Genomic DNA, 17714 nt, shown 5'->3' with positions numbered 1-17714 from the left:
GAGCTTTTAAAWTAATTATTGGCATAAGTAAGTGCTTAAATGAAGCATTCAGTAGAATTTTTAGGAGCGGCTGGTAGTGCAAGCAGCCAAGGTAAACTTTACAGAAGTTCCCCACTACCACTTGTGAAAGGCACTATGTTGTATTGTGGAAGACAGCATCCTCATGTGCTGTATAAAAGGTACATGTGGGTAGAAGAGAAGGAAATGTTTAAAGTTTGATATTTTTGTCAAGAAAATAACAAATACCAGGTTTGTTTATTGTAAGACCTTCAAAAATTCYGTAAGAGTGCTTTCTTTTTAGACAGGCTAATATATCACTACCTATTTAATGCTTTCAGCCATTTCTCCGAAACACCTTTCAGTAGCTATAGTCAAGTACAGTATAGAAGGATCAGAAAAGGAGATGTGGGGACTAGTTAGACTATTTTCCATCCCTTTTTTTCTGTCATCAACTTCTTTCCAGCATGAGAGCTCTAACCACCTCCCCATTCGTGGTTTTTAGATCTTCCAAAAAAAAAAAAAAAAAAAAGAAAGAAAAAGACCAGGGAGGTTGGACTAGATGGTCTCCAGAGGTCCCTTCCAACCTTGTCCATTCTGTCATTCTGCAGACTGGGGAATGAGCTTGCCTGGCAGGCATTACACCCACACACTGCGTTAGTATTCTGTGTCGGCTAACCTTAAAACAGATAAACAATGGAGGAAGGCAAAAATATCTGAATATTTTAAGAGGTTTATAAACCAAACTATTAGGGTTGGCAAGTATAGAGGACTCTCTGTAAGTCCTTCTTAAGCACTACCTTCAGAAGCATTTCTTCATGTTGTGGATTCTCCGAATCATAAGGCTCTCTGCGCAGCTTTTCAACCTCCGCAACCAGATTTCGGTACCCCACAATCTGCAGCAGGCAGGCCTGAAGAGACACCCCCAGCCTAACGGGGGTGGGGAAAGAGGAAGAGAATCAACTCAGTCATCTGCAGTCATGCAACAGTACCACAGTGCAAATACCCATTTAATTCACAGGAGTAATGTTTCATCAGTGAATTAATAGTGACTATACTGCTAAGCTATAAGAGACTTTCCAAAGATCAATATTACATTAAACGTGGCCTTGTCAATTGTAGTCTTACCACTTAGTGGCTTTCATTGAGAAAGAAGTTCTGGATTCTTTTTTATTTTGAGCAGTGAATTCCTTCATTTATTGAAGGCTTATTATGACTCTACAGAGAAGCTCTGAAGGCCTGCTACAAAAAACAAAAAAACAAAACAAAACAAAAAAACCTAAAGATATCCATTTTGTTTCATGTCACAAAAGTCCACATAAAGAAGTCAAAAACCTGAAGCAATATAGTTCACAGATCTGTCTTTAGGTTTCCTGCTTTTTTGGTGCTTCATATGTTAAGAATTCCCATAATGGCTCTTCTCATTCTAACGCAGGTGAACTGTTAAAATTTCTGGTGCATCATTAAAAAAAAAAGTCCACACTATGTGGCTTCCAATGCTTTAAGTTACAGTAAATTATCTGGTTTTAGGATAAGATTTTATAATATTAAATACAAGTTATATTGTATACAACTGCCAAGTCTTTTGCTTCTCATACGCAAATATTCATAGGAATTTGTATTTATGCGAACAAGTGTTTCTAAACTTTTAATGTCTGAAATTACCATTACTACTACTAATTCTGAGAGCACGGTTTTATCTTTATTCTCATTATTCTATGGAACACAACCTGCACTGATTAAGCTGCCTAGATACTTCATCTGTTTTCCTCCGTATACTAAAATGTTTTTTCATTCTATAATACTGTTAAGCTTTCTGAGCAGAAGGATTCTCACTGCTTATCTTTTAAGGTTAATCCACAGAATAAGAGATGTCATCATTGGGCCATTTTTTTCTTGCTGCAATTTCATGCTGGTTTTTGTGGCTATAACCCGTTTAGAATATCTTAAGCAGTGTCTTTCCTCTTTTAGTGTTTACATGCCTCACTTACACTCTACAGTTTTACAGAAAAGTGGCATTACAAAGAAAGCTGAAATGTCTAACAAGATTGCATGTGAATTGCTGTAACACATCACTAAATCACAGTTATAATGTTTTTAATTACATACAATAACCTCCAAGTAGTTTAGAGCAGAACATCACAGGCAGTGGAAAAAAAAAAGAAATCCAAACCCAATYATACAGATGTAAAAAATTAAGTTTCAAACTGCAGAACATATAAAAATCCACCCTTGCACTTTATACCAGTCAAAAATCCATACAACGTTTTTTTTTTTTTTCATGGAAAAAGCCATTTTCCTCACACTGTTTTCCATTAATGCTTTCCATGCTTCTCTCCTTCCTAGTAGTGCCAGGCCGAGGAGCTGGGCGAGCAGCCACGGCCCCTGTGTGCCGGTGGCGGCAGTTGTCAGCGTGTCAGTGCGTGGGAAGAGCCTGCACGGGCCAGCACACCCACACCTACCCACGCACCTTGGGCGCTCGGTGAGATGAAGAGTCTGAAACTTGGAGTATTTCACACCCTCCTTCCACAGCTAACGGGGTCGTGAACGTCACCACCTACTTGTTCCTCCTACTTTTTCCCTCCGCTGAATATACATAGTGTTATCTTAAGGTGAAACTACTCCGATCCCTTCTTCTCCTCAGGTCACAGTAGCCCACAGCCTGCAAGAACAGCAGGCTAGCTCAGTGCAAACGTCTCCAGGATGCTAGTTCAGCTCTGCAAAGATGCTACGTTAACAAAAATGACTGCATATAGACTGCAGAAGGCCATACAGCATGATACATGCCCCTTTGTCCTTATTTTGGAAGATTAAGTCCTTCCCATACAAGGGACAGCCAGAGCTTTTGAACAAGGCAGCAAGATGCGGGTTTTCTAGCGTTTAAAAGCAGAAAGACTAACGCATTTTGGTTAATCCTGACTAAATAAGTAGCTGACCTGCTTTAACTGAAATTTCTCACTAAAAATTCAGCATAAAAATAAATATCTTACATGGAAAGCTTCAGTCTCCAAGATTAAAGATTAGCAGAATCGTAATCTATTTGAAATAAGGAACAATTCAGTAGCAGAGTTTGTTTCTAAGCATGCAGCACCACCCAACTCTTGCCTCAAATGGAGGGCTCAGAGGAAAACAAAAACATTACTACTTACTCTTGAAATGCCAGCTTTTAATTTAAAAGGCTAATTGTTGATCACTTTTTACTCTTTTAATGGTATAAGATCATAGTGGTTTTGCTGCATTGTATTGCTTACTTCTGCTTAGATAATTCAAAGAGGTTTTAAAAATGGTTTCCATCATTTTGCCATCAGGTTGAGGGAGGTGATCCTGCCCCTCTACGCAGCCCTGAGGAGGCCTCATCTCGAGTACTGTACTGGGGAGCCCAGAACTGGACACAACAGAGACATGGAGCTACTGGAGAGAGTCCAGCATAGGGCTACAAAGATGCTCAGAGGGCTGGAGCACCTGCCCTATGAGGAACGGCTGCGAGAGCTGGGCCTGTTCAGCCTGGGGAAGAGAAGACTGAGGGGGGATCTTRTCAATGTGTACAAGTACCTGAAGGGAGGGTGTCAAGGGGACGGGGACAAACTGTTTTCAGTTGTCCCCTGTGACAGGACAAGAGGCAATGGGCAGAAATTGAAGCACAGGAAGTTCCGCCTGACCGTGAGGGGGAATTCCTTCCCTGTGAGAGTGATGGAGCACTGGCACAAGTTGCCCAGAGAGGTTGTGGAGTCTCCTTCTCTGGAGCTATTCAAGGCCTGGCTGGATGCAACCCTGCCTACCATGCTGTAGGTGGCCCTGCCAAGCAGGGAGGTTGGACTAGATGATCTSCAGAGGTTCCTTCCAACCTTACTGATTCTATGATTCTATGTGATAAAGTGAAAATTTCTTCCCTGCCCAATAGACTGTCTATGGCCTTGCTAAGAAGCCATCACTTTCACTGCCATGACCACCTGCATTGGTGGTATTTCATCCTTTGGGAAGTGGATCTCATAAATCAATGTACCAACCATATACTAAGACAGTAAGATTCAGGAAGCAGCTAAATAAAGAGACTCAGGACTTGACGCCTGTTATCATCACCATAAGAGATAATTCATTTTTCTATCAGCTTTCTGACAGCAAAGCTTAACTTATGTTTTTATATGAGAAATAAAATTCATCTTCAAATTGTGTAGCAAAATAGCTATGGCGAACCCATTCTCTATGGACCGAGGCAGTACAGAAATCAATAATTCCAATTTGTCTTATAAGGAAGTCACAAACTTACTGTGGATTTATATCTGGATTAATCCTTTTCAGCTCCATGATGTCATCTATAGTTTTTTCAATAGCATCAGGGTGAACACTTACTGAAGTTTGCAGGCGCTAAAAAAAAGAGGTTTTAAATGTATATTAATTCTTATGGAAACTGCTATTCAGTAGAAGTTAACAACAGTAAATATGACACCTGAAAGCTTCTAGGTTAACAGCCCAAAGACCCAAATCCCTATATATAGACCTTTCCAATTTTATTCAGCTCTACTGACTAGTTTCAGAGCATGATCTCTACACGAGCAATCGAAGCACTTTTCTGTTGCTATACTTCTTCCAATGTATTTCTATGGCAGCTGCCAGTGAAARTCATCTGCATTGAAGCCTTTGGTCAAGAAAATAGTTTCAGACCAACCATGCAGTTACACTGGAACTGCTAGCCTTTATTTGGTACACATTCCAGACATATTGCAGTAACATAGTAAAACATTTTCCTTCCTCTTGCAAGTTATTGCCTTGTAGAGATGACCTTGGAAGTTCATTATTAAACAAATAAATAAAATTAAAAAGTTGATTTTTTTGGTGCTGTATCAAAAGTTAAACCAGTCTGAATTTCCTAAATACAGGCTTTTAAAGTAAGATTCTGCCTTTCCATTTGTGCTAAAAGCAAAATTTGGAAGTACCATGCAGAACTAAAAGCTACGCGACATTATTTTTGCTACTGCTGAGGTAAGCCTTCCAATAACACTGATTCTCATGCTGAAGAAATAAATTAGTGTCTTTCAGCCATTCACACTATTAACTGTGTTCTTTACAGGTGCTTTGTTCCTGATTAGTGAGAAGCATTTAGGTTAACATAGCCAGTTCTATGGTGAAAGGAAGAAGTGAGAGAGGCTATTTTTCATTAATGCACTGGAAAGGCAGGCAGAGGAAGGTTATTTCGACCGGTACTGCTATCTTCACCTGCATTAAGCATGGTGCTTAACTGACTGGCTACAGATTACAGAAGTTCTAAAATAAGACTAAGAATTGACCCAAGAAATCCCGAATTATGAAACAAGATCACACTTCACCATGGCCAGTTGCCCCCGCAATCCCATCAGTGCCCACAGTGTGCGAACCCCCAGAGGGCAGGAAACACTCCCCAATTCTGCAAAACCCCTTTCAGGGCAATCACTGAACTGTCCTCAGTAAATGATGTTCTTTAAGGTTTGATACAATCTCACATTGAAGCAATTTTCAGGAATGAGCACACAGCAGACTGAACAACATGGCTGGCATAGAAAAGGTGAATTATGAGATATTTCACTCACCTTACTTTTTGAACCTTTCAGCGATGCCTCTGTTAAAAGATTGAAAGTCTTGTGTCAGTTAAGTTAAATTTCTACTGGATTCATTTAACACGAAAATTCTTAAAAGTAAAGCCATCCCACTATTAGAACATGCAGAAAYGCAAAAAGCATGCAAAAACCTGATTATTTTGCAGTTACCTATTTTCATAGTTCTGGCAGCTCCAGGCTTGGTATTGTAACAGATCCTTTGCAACTCACATCGTCCTGTTAATTTCCTGACCACGAATTTCAGACAGCGCCACAAGCATTTACAGTAGAAGTACAGGCATACCTGAACAAACATCCTGKCAAGAAAATAAGGCTGAAAATAAGAGACTTGAGCAGAGATTGTTCTGACAAGGCCGCTCCCCAAACAGAAAATACTTCCTTTCCCTAAATTCCCATTACCTAATGGCACCTTTAAAGCAAAAGCAGCATTCACATTGCTAAAATTTATTCTGGTAAGTGTTAAATTACACTTTTCAATCTCAYCCAGTGAAAAACCATACGCAAAGTCAGAGCTAGAAACACAAAATGAATCAACTCAAGAAAGAGTTCTGAAAAGAGCATTTCTAGAAAGGGAACAAAAGCCTTAAAATAACAAGCTATATGCCTCTTGATAATGCTTTTGAGAAACAGGACTGCATAAGAAAGCCTAGATCATCCAGTTATGGTGGCAGCAGAGGATCTGGGGAGCCACCACGCTCCACTTTCCTTAGCTTTGCCTGGGCACCCAGTTCTTCCATAGTAGTTATCCTGACAAACACAATCCCAACATCAACYCCAGATCCCTAAAAATGAATAGTCACAATTAAGGGAAGTATAGCTCCTCCCCTTAAACAAGGGCTTCAGTACCCATTTTAAGGAAAATCAGTTCTTCCCAAGGTTGGCTTTTACACAGTACCTTGAGGATGAAGCAGTAGCTGTTTTCAAGACTGAATGGACAAAACCCTGTATCGACCTCAGAGCTAATCCTGCTGTAAACACGACGTTGGACTAGAGACCTCATGGGGTCCTGTCCAGCCTGGTTTGTCTCATGATTCTCAGAAAGCCGGGGAATGCCACACACCTAGACATACTCTATTTTGAAGTTTGTTAGTGTTGCACCTGCTTCCAAAGTCCACACACCACACGCTACCCCGATTACCTWTCACATCCCAGATTCACAGGCTATAACTTACAACACATAGTTCAGCTTTCTTGTTTCTCTAGCTACAAATAAGCAGACCCTTCCACGTTAGCCAGCTGTCAACCCCCTCTTGAGCGCCCCAGGACACAACATGGAGCAAGAAGCACCAAGAGCCTTTGGGGCCAGAACCACATATAAGAAAAGCTAAGTTACAGAGACCCCACAGACCCAGTAATGGGAACATTGGTACAACTTGCTTGCACAAACAAAAGCTTGYGTGAGCTTGCTGTTTAATGGTCAAAAACAACTTGGCCCATTATGCTTTAAGCCTTTGTGTACATATATATGCACACGCATTCATCATGTTATTTATTGTATTTTTTCACATGCTATTGACACTTGCAAAGAAAATATTTGTTAAGAAACTCCATATGATCATTTTTAGTGAAGTGCATTGGTTATTCTGAGATACTAGATGCCAGATATTCAAATTAGCATAGTTTTAATAAAGTCAAAAGAGCTCCTTTACTTCATAACTAGACYTAAAGGGCATGTTTGCAAGGGAAAGGGAAGATAAGTCATGTCCATGTCCACACAGGAGTTTATTCTGCATTACTTCGCTTTAGCTTAATCCCTTTTGAAGGGGAATTAAACTAAAGGAAGTAAATCCACTTTATGTCTAAAYGGAGAGCATCCACATAAGGATTTAATACGCCTTCAAAGCATTCACTTTATCTTTACGCTTTCAGTTAATTTGCTTAACACTCCTGAATGCCTGCATGTAGGCAATGAGACAATGCCTCATTGTCCTCATGCAACAGGAAGTCTCTATTTTAGATAAAATGTGGAATCTAAGAACAAGAATTCACTTCCACGTTTGAATCAAATCTTAGATGGGCAAATAACTTTCAGTGGCTGACAGTGAAATAGTTGGAGCTTCTCCCCCACTCCTATGTGCCAGAACACACCACTGCAAGGAATTTGTGCAAGTTTYACAGTGGGCAACCAGCAAGAGTATTAAGAACAAGATCAGTTATCAGGAGGCAACTCCATCGTCAGCCAAGTAGTCATTCTTTATGTCTTCCAACAGTTTGAAGTGTAAGTCATTTAAGACAACGTTGTCTCATATAGAGCCAACTACACGCAACCTTTAACAGTGGCTTGAAAAAAAAAGAGTATTTCAACTTTTCCAGTAGAAATATGRTATTAAGCACAACAGATTCAAGTAAGAGCCATCATCCAAAGAAGAATCAAAATACAACTTATAACAACCCCTCAGCACACCTTCGCTCCTTACTCAGGCTGAAGGTYCAGAGAAGCGAACGCAGGAGATTAGGACTCCAGATTTCAGTTTGACATTAAATAGGATAGAGCTCAAATCTTCCATGGTTGCAACAATATTCACCATTAAAGTTTTATTTCAGTTGCAGTTTGCACAAAGTAACTAGTAAAAACATCTACTAAAGAGTGTCACTACAGCACAAAGAGGAACTAGGTATGAGTCACTAAAATACACTTAGCAAGCTATTACTAATGAAGCAGATAAACACTAATTTTGACTAGGTAGCTTAGACAAAGAAGTTTGCCTCTGTGAATACCTGCAATTTTCTACTACTCATCCATCTTAAGCTTATGACAGTTGAAGTCTTCTGCTTATAACATGAATGGCATAAATTTTTTTGCAAGTTTGTTTTCAAAGAGGTTCTTTAGAAAAGGAAATTCTTGTTTGCAGAAGTCCTGTAATAAAAGCATACTAATGWTTAAATAAGATAGGTTTTATTTTAGTGGCTATGCATTTCAATTCACTTGAGCAAAGCAGAGACACTAGCAGCTACAAAACAAAACACTGCATATCATTAAAAAGAACCCTTACAGATGTTGCAAGAAAAAGAGGTACCTGACTATGGCAGAGTAGCATTAACTTCTASTTTGTATTAGGATTTGATTCCAAACCTTCTTCCTATCAGAATGTGTATTGGCTTTTCCTGTTTGTCTTTTAAAAGTTTATTTGGTACAGAAAATAGAGGGTGCTTCACTAGTGATTTGCGTAGTCATGTAGTTTTTAAGAGGGAGTGAACAGCAATGCAGTATTTCCTCAGGTGAGCTTTAGGAGCGGAAGTATAACAAAAAAATCAAGATGTTCCTAAGGGACTTGTATCCTACTCTTCCCTGTCTTAACACAAGCTACTTGTCCTCCTGTATTACATGCAAGTGTACAGACCTGCAGRTTTGTGCTTATGAATTAGTGTGTAATACAAGAGTCTGTTTTTCCTGAATAAATGGTAATGAAAAGAAAAAATCCTGTATAAGATGCTAAAGTGCATAGGCCTAATTAACAGTAAGTTCCCTTGATGAGGATGCTGTACAAATGCAGACACATGCACCCATCCTCCCTCTGAGAAATTACACTTGAAAACTCCCAATTATTGATGCCAAGCACTTGAACATAGGAAGCTACCTGCCTACCTGCTAGTTCCAGAGAAATGCCAGGGCAACTCAGCATAGTTTTGCTGGGTTTGTTCACAAAAAAAAAAGTCACTGAACTTTGAGGCCAAAGCTACAGTAGAATGTATTTGTTACTTGGGTTCCAAGATGAGGAACATATATTCTGAAAGGAGTATGTCCTTGCTTGCTTGTCGAGAAGTATAATCCAGTGCTAAAACTTACTACCRCAGCAGCCTGAAGTTACACAGAAACTTGACTTTTCTTTCCTGTACAGTTAACAAAGGCCAATTAGGGTTGGTATATGCACTTATTTCACATCTGTCTTCCTTGCTGTTCTACTTTCTAATTCTTATACATCTTCCTTGCTGTATATCATCCCATTTCTCTTTTGGTGGACTTCCTGACTTTAATCTTGTGCCCAGAGCAGCTTCAAACAACAAAGGAATTCAGTAGGTAGTACCTTGTTAGGCCTATCAGGAAGGTAGCAATACTGCAAAACCAAAAAGGCCACCGRCCTCCATTACCAACAACAGGGCTCAGAGATTCTTAAAGGCTCTCTTCCATGAGAGAAGAGAGGAAGGCAGAAGTGGGCCGTACAAATTTCTGGATCTCTGCAATACCCAGATCAATGTAGAGTCAAAAGAACGCGGTCCCAGCACTGCTGTTTTCTACAGCACGTGTTGGTCTGACGCTGACAAGAAAGCATAAGGCATGAGAAGCTGAGGTGATGAAACATGTTGATTTTTACTCTGATACTGCATACAGAAGGCTAAAGATGTTTCCTTAATAAGAGGTCTCAAGATGCTCTCCACTAGCACAACTGCTGTTGAGACAGCATGATGGGAATGGCAGATTGTGGTCATTTGAATTCACATTTCTGATAGCACAACATCATATTTTCATTTTTATTCAAATGCTACTGACTTTAGCTGGTCTTCTGTACTATAAACAGATAGAAGCAAAGGAGATCAATAGATTTCCAAAGCTGTTTAACACTTCAAAGGTCATTCCTATGCAAGGTATACTTGCCAAAAAGAAGTACGTATAACACAACAGCTGGTATTACATTGACATGAAGGGGAGTAGGGTTGAATTCTGTGCAATATTTTTTGAAACTAACAAAAAATGCTTTTTTTTTTCTAGATAGTTTTAGAACCTTAGTATTTTCAGAGCCAGTAACAGACTGAGGAAACACCTATGATAAAATGAAAGCTTAAACTAGATGCCAAAGCCCCAAGAGTTCAATTTAAAGCTGAATCAACTTCTCCCAAAACTCAGTGGATCTACATAAAACTTCCTTTTCTTTCCTGTGTGTCCCATTTTAGGTTCTATAGATGCAAGAAATGCAACTAGATTTTTCTTTAGAGACATACTCAACTCTGAAGAAAATGCTACAGCCATCATGAGACATACGGATAATCATTTTGCCCCTGCTTAGTGTTTGCATCAATATTTCCTTACTGAGAATTCGAATTATGGCTTGAGAAATCAAGGACACATTGGTCATGTTGTCACCCACAGCTAAATAGGTGAACAAGGAAGTGACACTACACTATTAGTAGCTAATTAACGTCACTATCTCTGGMTTCTGTAACTTATTTTGTATACAAGGTCAGCTGTGAAGTGCTGTACAAATCATCACTTCTGAAATGCATACAAGCTTGCTCTTAGCTCCTTTAAAAAATATTCTGTGCCTTCTCACACACATAACTGAAATTTGAAATCCAATTTATCTATCCACTTAGACACAGAAGTCGCCATAGCAACTAAAGAATCCATAAGAGTAGTTTTTAAAAAGAAGCATTCCATGCTTTCACATTTTCTTACTTTCAAATGTCTTGATTAACATTTTATCTGATGTGACTTCAGTAAGACAGAACTATATGCTTAAAAATCTGTTACTGCTGAGAGACTGTTTTGCAGTAGATCAAGAGAAGGTGTCAAGTTTCTACGACTTATTAAAGGAATACAAGTGTCTGCTACAGTTGGTTCTCTAAGTAATTAGTTATGATGTTTAAGAGAAGTTAAAACCAAAATGGAAGTATCACTGAGATTCCTTAAAATCTAGTTTAAAAAAAATGCTGGAGGATTAAGTGTTTCATAAAGAAATATTTTTATTACTTCATAATTAACATCAAACTTTAGGAATAATTCAAATGAGAGCAAAGTGGAAGTCAATTTGAAAGAGACAAGAAACCTAGAACAACTGTTTTCCTCTACATACAGCCTCGGATTAGAGGTATGAGCATAAGCAGGGAGAATAGTCCTGTGCGTTACTGAGCATGTAGATTATTGGTCAGAAGTACTGCCCTAGATCTGAGGATTTAGAATTATTCTAATTACTGGATTGACTGATTAAAAGAAAAAAAGTTTTCCATTGGAAAGCAGCAGCTATTGAAAATATGTAGATGAAAAGGCAGCAGTGAGCTTCTGCTACATTATGGATCCCTGAATCTAAAAGTGATATTCTTATAAGAACCTGTATTTCAAAATAGCTACCCTTGGTGTAAGTACAGCCCACTTTTTTTTAGCTCTTCAGATATAGTGTACAGTCCTGTGAAAGGCAGGAACATGGGAASTAATTTGAATGGAGGTGGAAAGGTGACCCTTCTCCTCTCCTCAGCCCTGGTGAGGCCACACCTGGAGTGCAGGGACCAGTGTTGGGCTCTCTAGTACAATACATGTATGGAGCTGCTGGAGCAAGTCCAGCAAAGGGCCACAAAGAGGATTAAGGGACTGGAACATCTGACATGCAAGRGGAGTATGAGAAAGCTGGGACTGTTTAGCCTGGAGAAAGGAAGACTCAAGGTGATCTTATCACTGTATATAAGTGCCTAATTGTAGGAAGTAAAGACTGGGCCAGACTCTTCTTAGTGGTGCCCAGTAACAGAACAAGAGGTAATGGGCACAAACAGAAACAGAGGAAGTTCTGCCTGAGCATATGAAAAACACTTTACTCAGAGTGATTGAGCACCAGAACAGATGACCTCCAGAGGCCCCTTCCTGTCTTGGAAGTTCTGTGATTAAGGAAGACTACACAGGCCATCTGTCAACTTACTGATGTTAAATAAATACAAAATATGCTGTATAAGAAAAAAAGACAGTAGATTTTAAGCTGATTATAAACAGCCTTATCAACAGTCTAACAACAGATGAGCAGTAGGTACAGAAAAAATGCAAATTACACCAATTGCTCGTTATCTGTATTCATGTCTGCAGTATTTTGTTTAGAAGACAAACCCCAGTAGCTGTGAGTGCCCTGACGCAACATATGTAGACTTGCCTTTTGATAGTAGCAGTAGAGACTAGATCAGGCCACTAGTTCATGAGCCTAGGTTAATGCTGAATRGTTGGTCTGCCTACAAGCAAGGGCCTTCTCTTACAAGAACCTGGATTTGAAAGCCACTGTTTAAAATCCTCCTGAGCTCTCCARGTGCATATATCTGTTGCACAAACCTGCTATAGTACCCTACTGTCACTACTCAGATGGAACAGTTGAGTTTATCTTAATTTTATAAGTGAAAGTTCAGTTCCTCTCTCATGGCATTTTCTATGCTGCAGTCAACAAGATCACTTGCAGTTTGTATAGACTTAACTGAACTGGTTTTAAGCAGGGAGGTAATCTTATCCACACAGTATAACTCAAAATTGTGCAAAAATATCTGAAYGAGTTTGGCTACTGGAAGCTGCTGTGGTATCAATCCAGTGATTTAGCACAGCTGTATTCTGTCCTTTTGGGTTCCTTTTTCTGCTCTACCTTTAAAGGCAAGCTATATGGTGAGTCCCAACTGAATGAAATGAAAGGTCATACCACTGAGTCTATGTTTATGCAACATTATTTTGTCATCTTTTTTTTTTTTTTTTTTTTTTTTTTTTAGTCTGTCATTCCATATCATCCTTTGGAATTATCACTGGGACAGGTTCCATCATCTGCATAGTTTTCATTCCTCAAGATGAAAATTCCACACAACTATTTTGAAGCTCCAACTCTCTTGCTTATTACCCTTGCAATTTTTATCCTACACTGTTGTTCCTGTAAATATGACTAACAATACATTCTAGAACATGATGCAAGGTCCTTCATTTTTCCTTCTTATCCAAGGATGAAAATGGATAGCAGGGATGTTTCATGAACTACARATGCCATCAGCCAGTCCAGTGTCTACTCCTTTTTGTGCAACAGAAAACATTATGCCACTAGCGAGCCATCTATCACCAATACACTGCATTTGACCATGCATTTGACTGTGACGAACAGTGAAGACCAATTTTAGCAAGCTCCTCTGCTGCTGGTAACAGACAAACACTGGGGACAGAAGATGGGTGCAACTGTTTCGTTTCCAGTTGCCATCCAAGTTGGGAGACTAAACATCCTTGTCTTGCACCTGGATCTCCCTGCAGCTCCTAACTTAATTGCTATTGCACTAACCTGCAACCACATTCAAATGTATGCAACAGCAGTTACTTTTCCCCAATAAGTGCTCTTCAAAGAGGACTAAGGTTTTTCTTAGTCTCCCCAGATTTCTTATATACTCATAAAATACAYGAAATTGAATACAATACTCCTATCAGTCATATCCTGAAGGAYGGATATAAAAGAAGAAATTCAGATGCTTGTAACTGACCAGAATGGAGTTCTCCACTTTAACACGGTTTTCCTAAGTGAGGTGTTCTGATTTTTCCTACTTTGACTTTGCTCTGCATTCAGAATTTTTGACTTTCCATGGAAGACAAAGTCCTAGAATGTGCTTTTAGATAATCAACTGCTTTTCAGAGGCTTGGCTACCTACAGAAAGCTAATACCATCAAGACTTCTCAAAGCGTTTAAGATTCATTGTCTTCAGACTATGAAAACAAGTGGATGTTTCCTCTGGAGAGCCACAGAAATTTAAATATTCAAAACAGCACCTTTATCCAACATGGGGGAAAAAACAAACAAACAAACAAACAAACCAACAAGTGGGCCAGGACAACCAAAGGAAGGCAGAACTGACAGTTTAAAGGGAGAAGCAAAGTGTTTACTGTAGAAGCAGGTGGGTTAGGAGTTGTCAGCAGTTCAGCTTCTCCCCGTGGAGGAAGCAAAACTACAGCATGATGCAAAGATATAGGTCACCTAGGAGGGGAGCTGCAATGCTTTCTGTAACTCCAGTTGTAAGCTTCCACCCCACCTGCAGGTGTTCAGGGGCCTGTTTATTTGGGATATATGCCCCAGATCCCATATGGTACAGCTGTATTGCCTTGGCTCAGGCTACTATGAAGGTCTGTACAGAAAAAAGAAAGTAAAAGTGACAGAAATAGGACTGCTGAGATGGAAATTATTAGCAAATCAAGGATTCAAGAAGGAAGACTCCAGTATGGAAAGTTATAAACTTGTAGAGGAAGAAAAAACACCCTGATGAAGTTAGTCAGGTTCCTTGTGAACCATCAGGTCACTGGATCAATGTCAGTGGAGCTGGTGGAAGACTTAATACCACAGAAGATCTCTGCCACAGAGCTGCAGGGGCCAGGTCTTTCCCTCCTGACTGATGACTTATCAGATAATGCTTAGTCTAATGGCTCATTAAATCCCAGCTATCTTTTGTGCGCATTAGCAAATAAATAAATAATTGCTTTAAATTTAAAATCATGCATATTCTGCTTACAGAGTCTTTGTGCATCTAGTTGAAGATGATACCTGAAGAAGCTGACCCAAAGTGGGGTTGCGAAACCCCACAGAGACATCTGGGGCAAAATTAGCCAGGCAAAGTCATTACAAATGATCAGCCTAGAGGTAACAATACTAATATCCATACTGCATATGAAATTCTTTACTATAAACAGCTGAGAAAAACAATAGTGACAGATGCTCTATACAGAAGCATATGTTTCAGCTCTCTTGAAAAGGTTTTTCCCCATCCAGACATAATATGATTGCTCTGGCTTGTACATAAATTAAGCTCTTGATCTGTGTTAACTATCTCCACAGACAACAGAGCAAAGAGAACATTAGCTTTCTGCACCTGAAGTTGGCCTCTGCAAGTTTCCTTTACTACCCCTGCTGTACAGCAAACAACTGCAAATCATACACAGGAGCGAGTAATATTTAGACATTTCTCCCCTAATAGAGCACAATCTCTAAGCTTACACATCTGCTCCAAACATTTCCCCTTCCCCTTCCATGCTTTCATAAGCAGTACTCCAAGAATCTACATGGCAAGTGAAATGGGGAAAAGCCTTTTGTAACCACTGTTCAACATCACTGTTTCTCCTATTTTGCTCTGACACAGACACCAGAGATCTGCTGCTGATTTGATGGATCACTGACCCAATCCCATATGACAGTTTCTGCGTTCTTTGCCCCTATGAAGAACTAAAAAGGAGATTTTAAATTAGAACTGTCATTCTGAAACATCTTTAATTAAATACCGAATATAGGTGARTAGAAAGTAACCTAGTATAAACTAGTTCACACCTTCCATGCTATTGGTAACAGCTAAAACATCTAAATCACTGCAGTATAAAAATAATTGAACACTTTTGAAAAACATGCAGAAGAGTTACCTTAGGAAGTGCTTCATGGTGATGATTTTGCTTGTGTTACTGGAACTGTAATAAATTGATCAGTGATAGTGTCTTCCTTGCAGAAGATACCAGTGCTGTTGAAACAGAATTAAGATGTATTTACTAATAGAGAAAAGAAGAGGTACTCTGCATTTTTGCAAGTTCATAAGCTGATCTTGAAACATCTCTCCACATATTTTCTTAGGTAYTGAAGAAAACTCATACCAATAAAAACAAAAGCCTCGTTTTGTTTACACTCCTCTGCCTGAGCACGTACTTTTGATCAAGAGCACAGAATTAAGTGAGAACGCCTGGATTTTGCTTCAAGCCGTTTCAAGCATTTTTTTTTGTTGTTGTTTTTTTTTTGTTTGTTTGTTTTGTTTTGTTTAAGAAGCGGAGATGTTCACAACAGGCTCCAAACGGCAATCTCAAGAGATATTCAGCTCCAGATTAAGCCCTCTGTTTTTCAGAATTTGTAACAGCACTTGGACATTCTGGTAAAAGTAGTATGTAAACAAAGAATTATTACTAGGACCTGATTCAAGTCTGTAAGGACATCAGGTAACAAAAATTCTGTGGTGACAAACTTGATGAAGCAGTATGTTTGATGTCTTAAAACATATATCATTGACTAGGTTGCCCATCAATTCCAAGAACTGGAGTCCTTGAGTTAATTCTCATTCTAGTTACCATTTAGGCCAAGTGGAGGAGAGGAATGCAAAGAATTCAGYGAGAAACCTCAGAAATATAACATTGCCTACGCAGAACAGACTCTCCCCAGCCACTTCTTTTCTTTGCTGCAGGTTTTAAAATAGAGTGTTCATGTATGTGCAATATTGAACTAGAGATGCAGACTTGTCAGATTACTACTTATCCTGTAAAAGACGATACAATATCTTTCATTTTCTGCCAGAAATCAGAGCATCATTACATATGTTGGCTATTGGGACAACTTCCACACTTAACAAGACTTAACTTAAAAGAACAAGATCACACTTTCAATTTCTGTACTAGCATCAAACACACAAAAGCTTGAATAAGCMCCACACTCTTGAGAAAACAGTCCATTTCACTCACACAGCATAGAATATGCTGAAAAGTACCTGAAGGCCTTCAAAATCTGACCACTTTTGTTATATAAAAGTCATAAATCTAAGAAACAGAAATTCAACTATCTTCTTCTGCAGGACCCATCAGCACTGCAGGGATAAAAATCTTTTTACCCTCCTTAGTTCTCATTTTCTTTCCCTTTTGTTACGTGAAAATTTTACATTGTGCTGTTGCTTGCTGACAGGAACAGAACAAGCATTGAAGTTTAGGAAAAAAAACGCAGCTATCTTGTCGGATTACATCACATACTCATAACAGCTTGCTGAAAATATATAATCTCTGAACTRTGAAAGCTTCATTCATTTATATTGTTTTTGACTGGCTGAATCATGTTCCTGTCCCCCGAATACAGCTGTAATTGGTGCTAGCTGCAGTGACACCTGCTTGCAAGGGCAGAGGGATGCTCACATCAAACTCTGCTTCATTAATGAACATAGCAGACGGGCTCCTAATATTCTTAATATGTCTCAGACATATTATACGGCAAGCATAGGGAGCATGGAAGACGGACAAAAACCAAAGGGGATGTAACCTGCTCCGCTTCTTTTGCTGCCCAAAAATAGTTCATGAAAGATTCCCTCAGCTGAATCTCAGCTTTTTAGCATCAGCTTGAACAAAGGAAGCTTCACTGCAATATTTTGACCCATAAGGGCAGTAGTGTAAGGAACACACCAAGAGTGCCAGGAGGTGTCAAATCAACTCCTCTTAAAATGTGCACTAGCCTCAGCCTGAGGTCRACTTCTTCCTGACTCCTATCAAGGACCTTGCTGAAAATAATGCTACTCTTTCACTACTGCTCCAAAAGGAAGAGAAGTTGCACTTATATGAATTCCCAGAATCATCTTATCCAGGCACAGCAGAGTAGAAGCCTCAAAACACCTCCCTTCAAGAGTGGTAGTGCTAAAGCCATT

General features: G+C 39.3%; 1 protein-coding gene across 2 annotated transcripts in view; it reads right to left on the bottom strand.

Annotated features, from left to right (window-relative positions):
• The window catches only part of ELMOD1 (ELMO domain containing 1), a 29226-nt gene extending 13442 nt beyond the window's left edge, over window positions 1-15784 (bottom strand). For both annotated transcript variants that reach the window (XM_085309051.1, XM_085309053.1), the window contains exons 1-5: window positions 15694-15784; window positions 5739-5884; window positions 5562-5590; window positions 4265-4362; window positions 798-927 (exon numbers count right to left, since the gene is read on the bottom strand). In XM_085309051.1, the coding sequence (XP_085165177.1) occupies window positions 798-927; window positions 4265-4362; window positions 5562-5590; window positions 5739-5884; window positions 15694-15710 (420 nt within the window). In that variant the 5' untranslated portion in view covers window positions 15711-15784. The remainder of the gene's footprint in view (window positions 1-797; window positions 928-4264; window positions 4363-5561; window positions 5591-5738; window positions 5885-15693) is intronic.
• Between the last annotated feature and the right edge of the window lie 1930 nt (window positions 15785-17714).

The sequence above is a fragment of the Rhea americana genome, unplaced genomic scaffold (assembly GCF_003343005.1).
Source record: "Rhea americana isolate MKP2758 unplaced genomic scaffold, rheAme1 scaffold_29, whole genome shotgun sequence".
In the NCBI taxonomy this organism is placed as follows: Eukaryota; Metazoa; Chordata; class Aves; order Rheiformes; family Rheidae; genus Rhea; species Rhea americana.
This window is presented reverse-complemented; position numbering and strand designations above follow the sequence as displayed.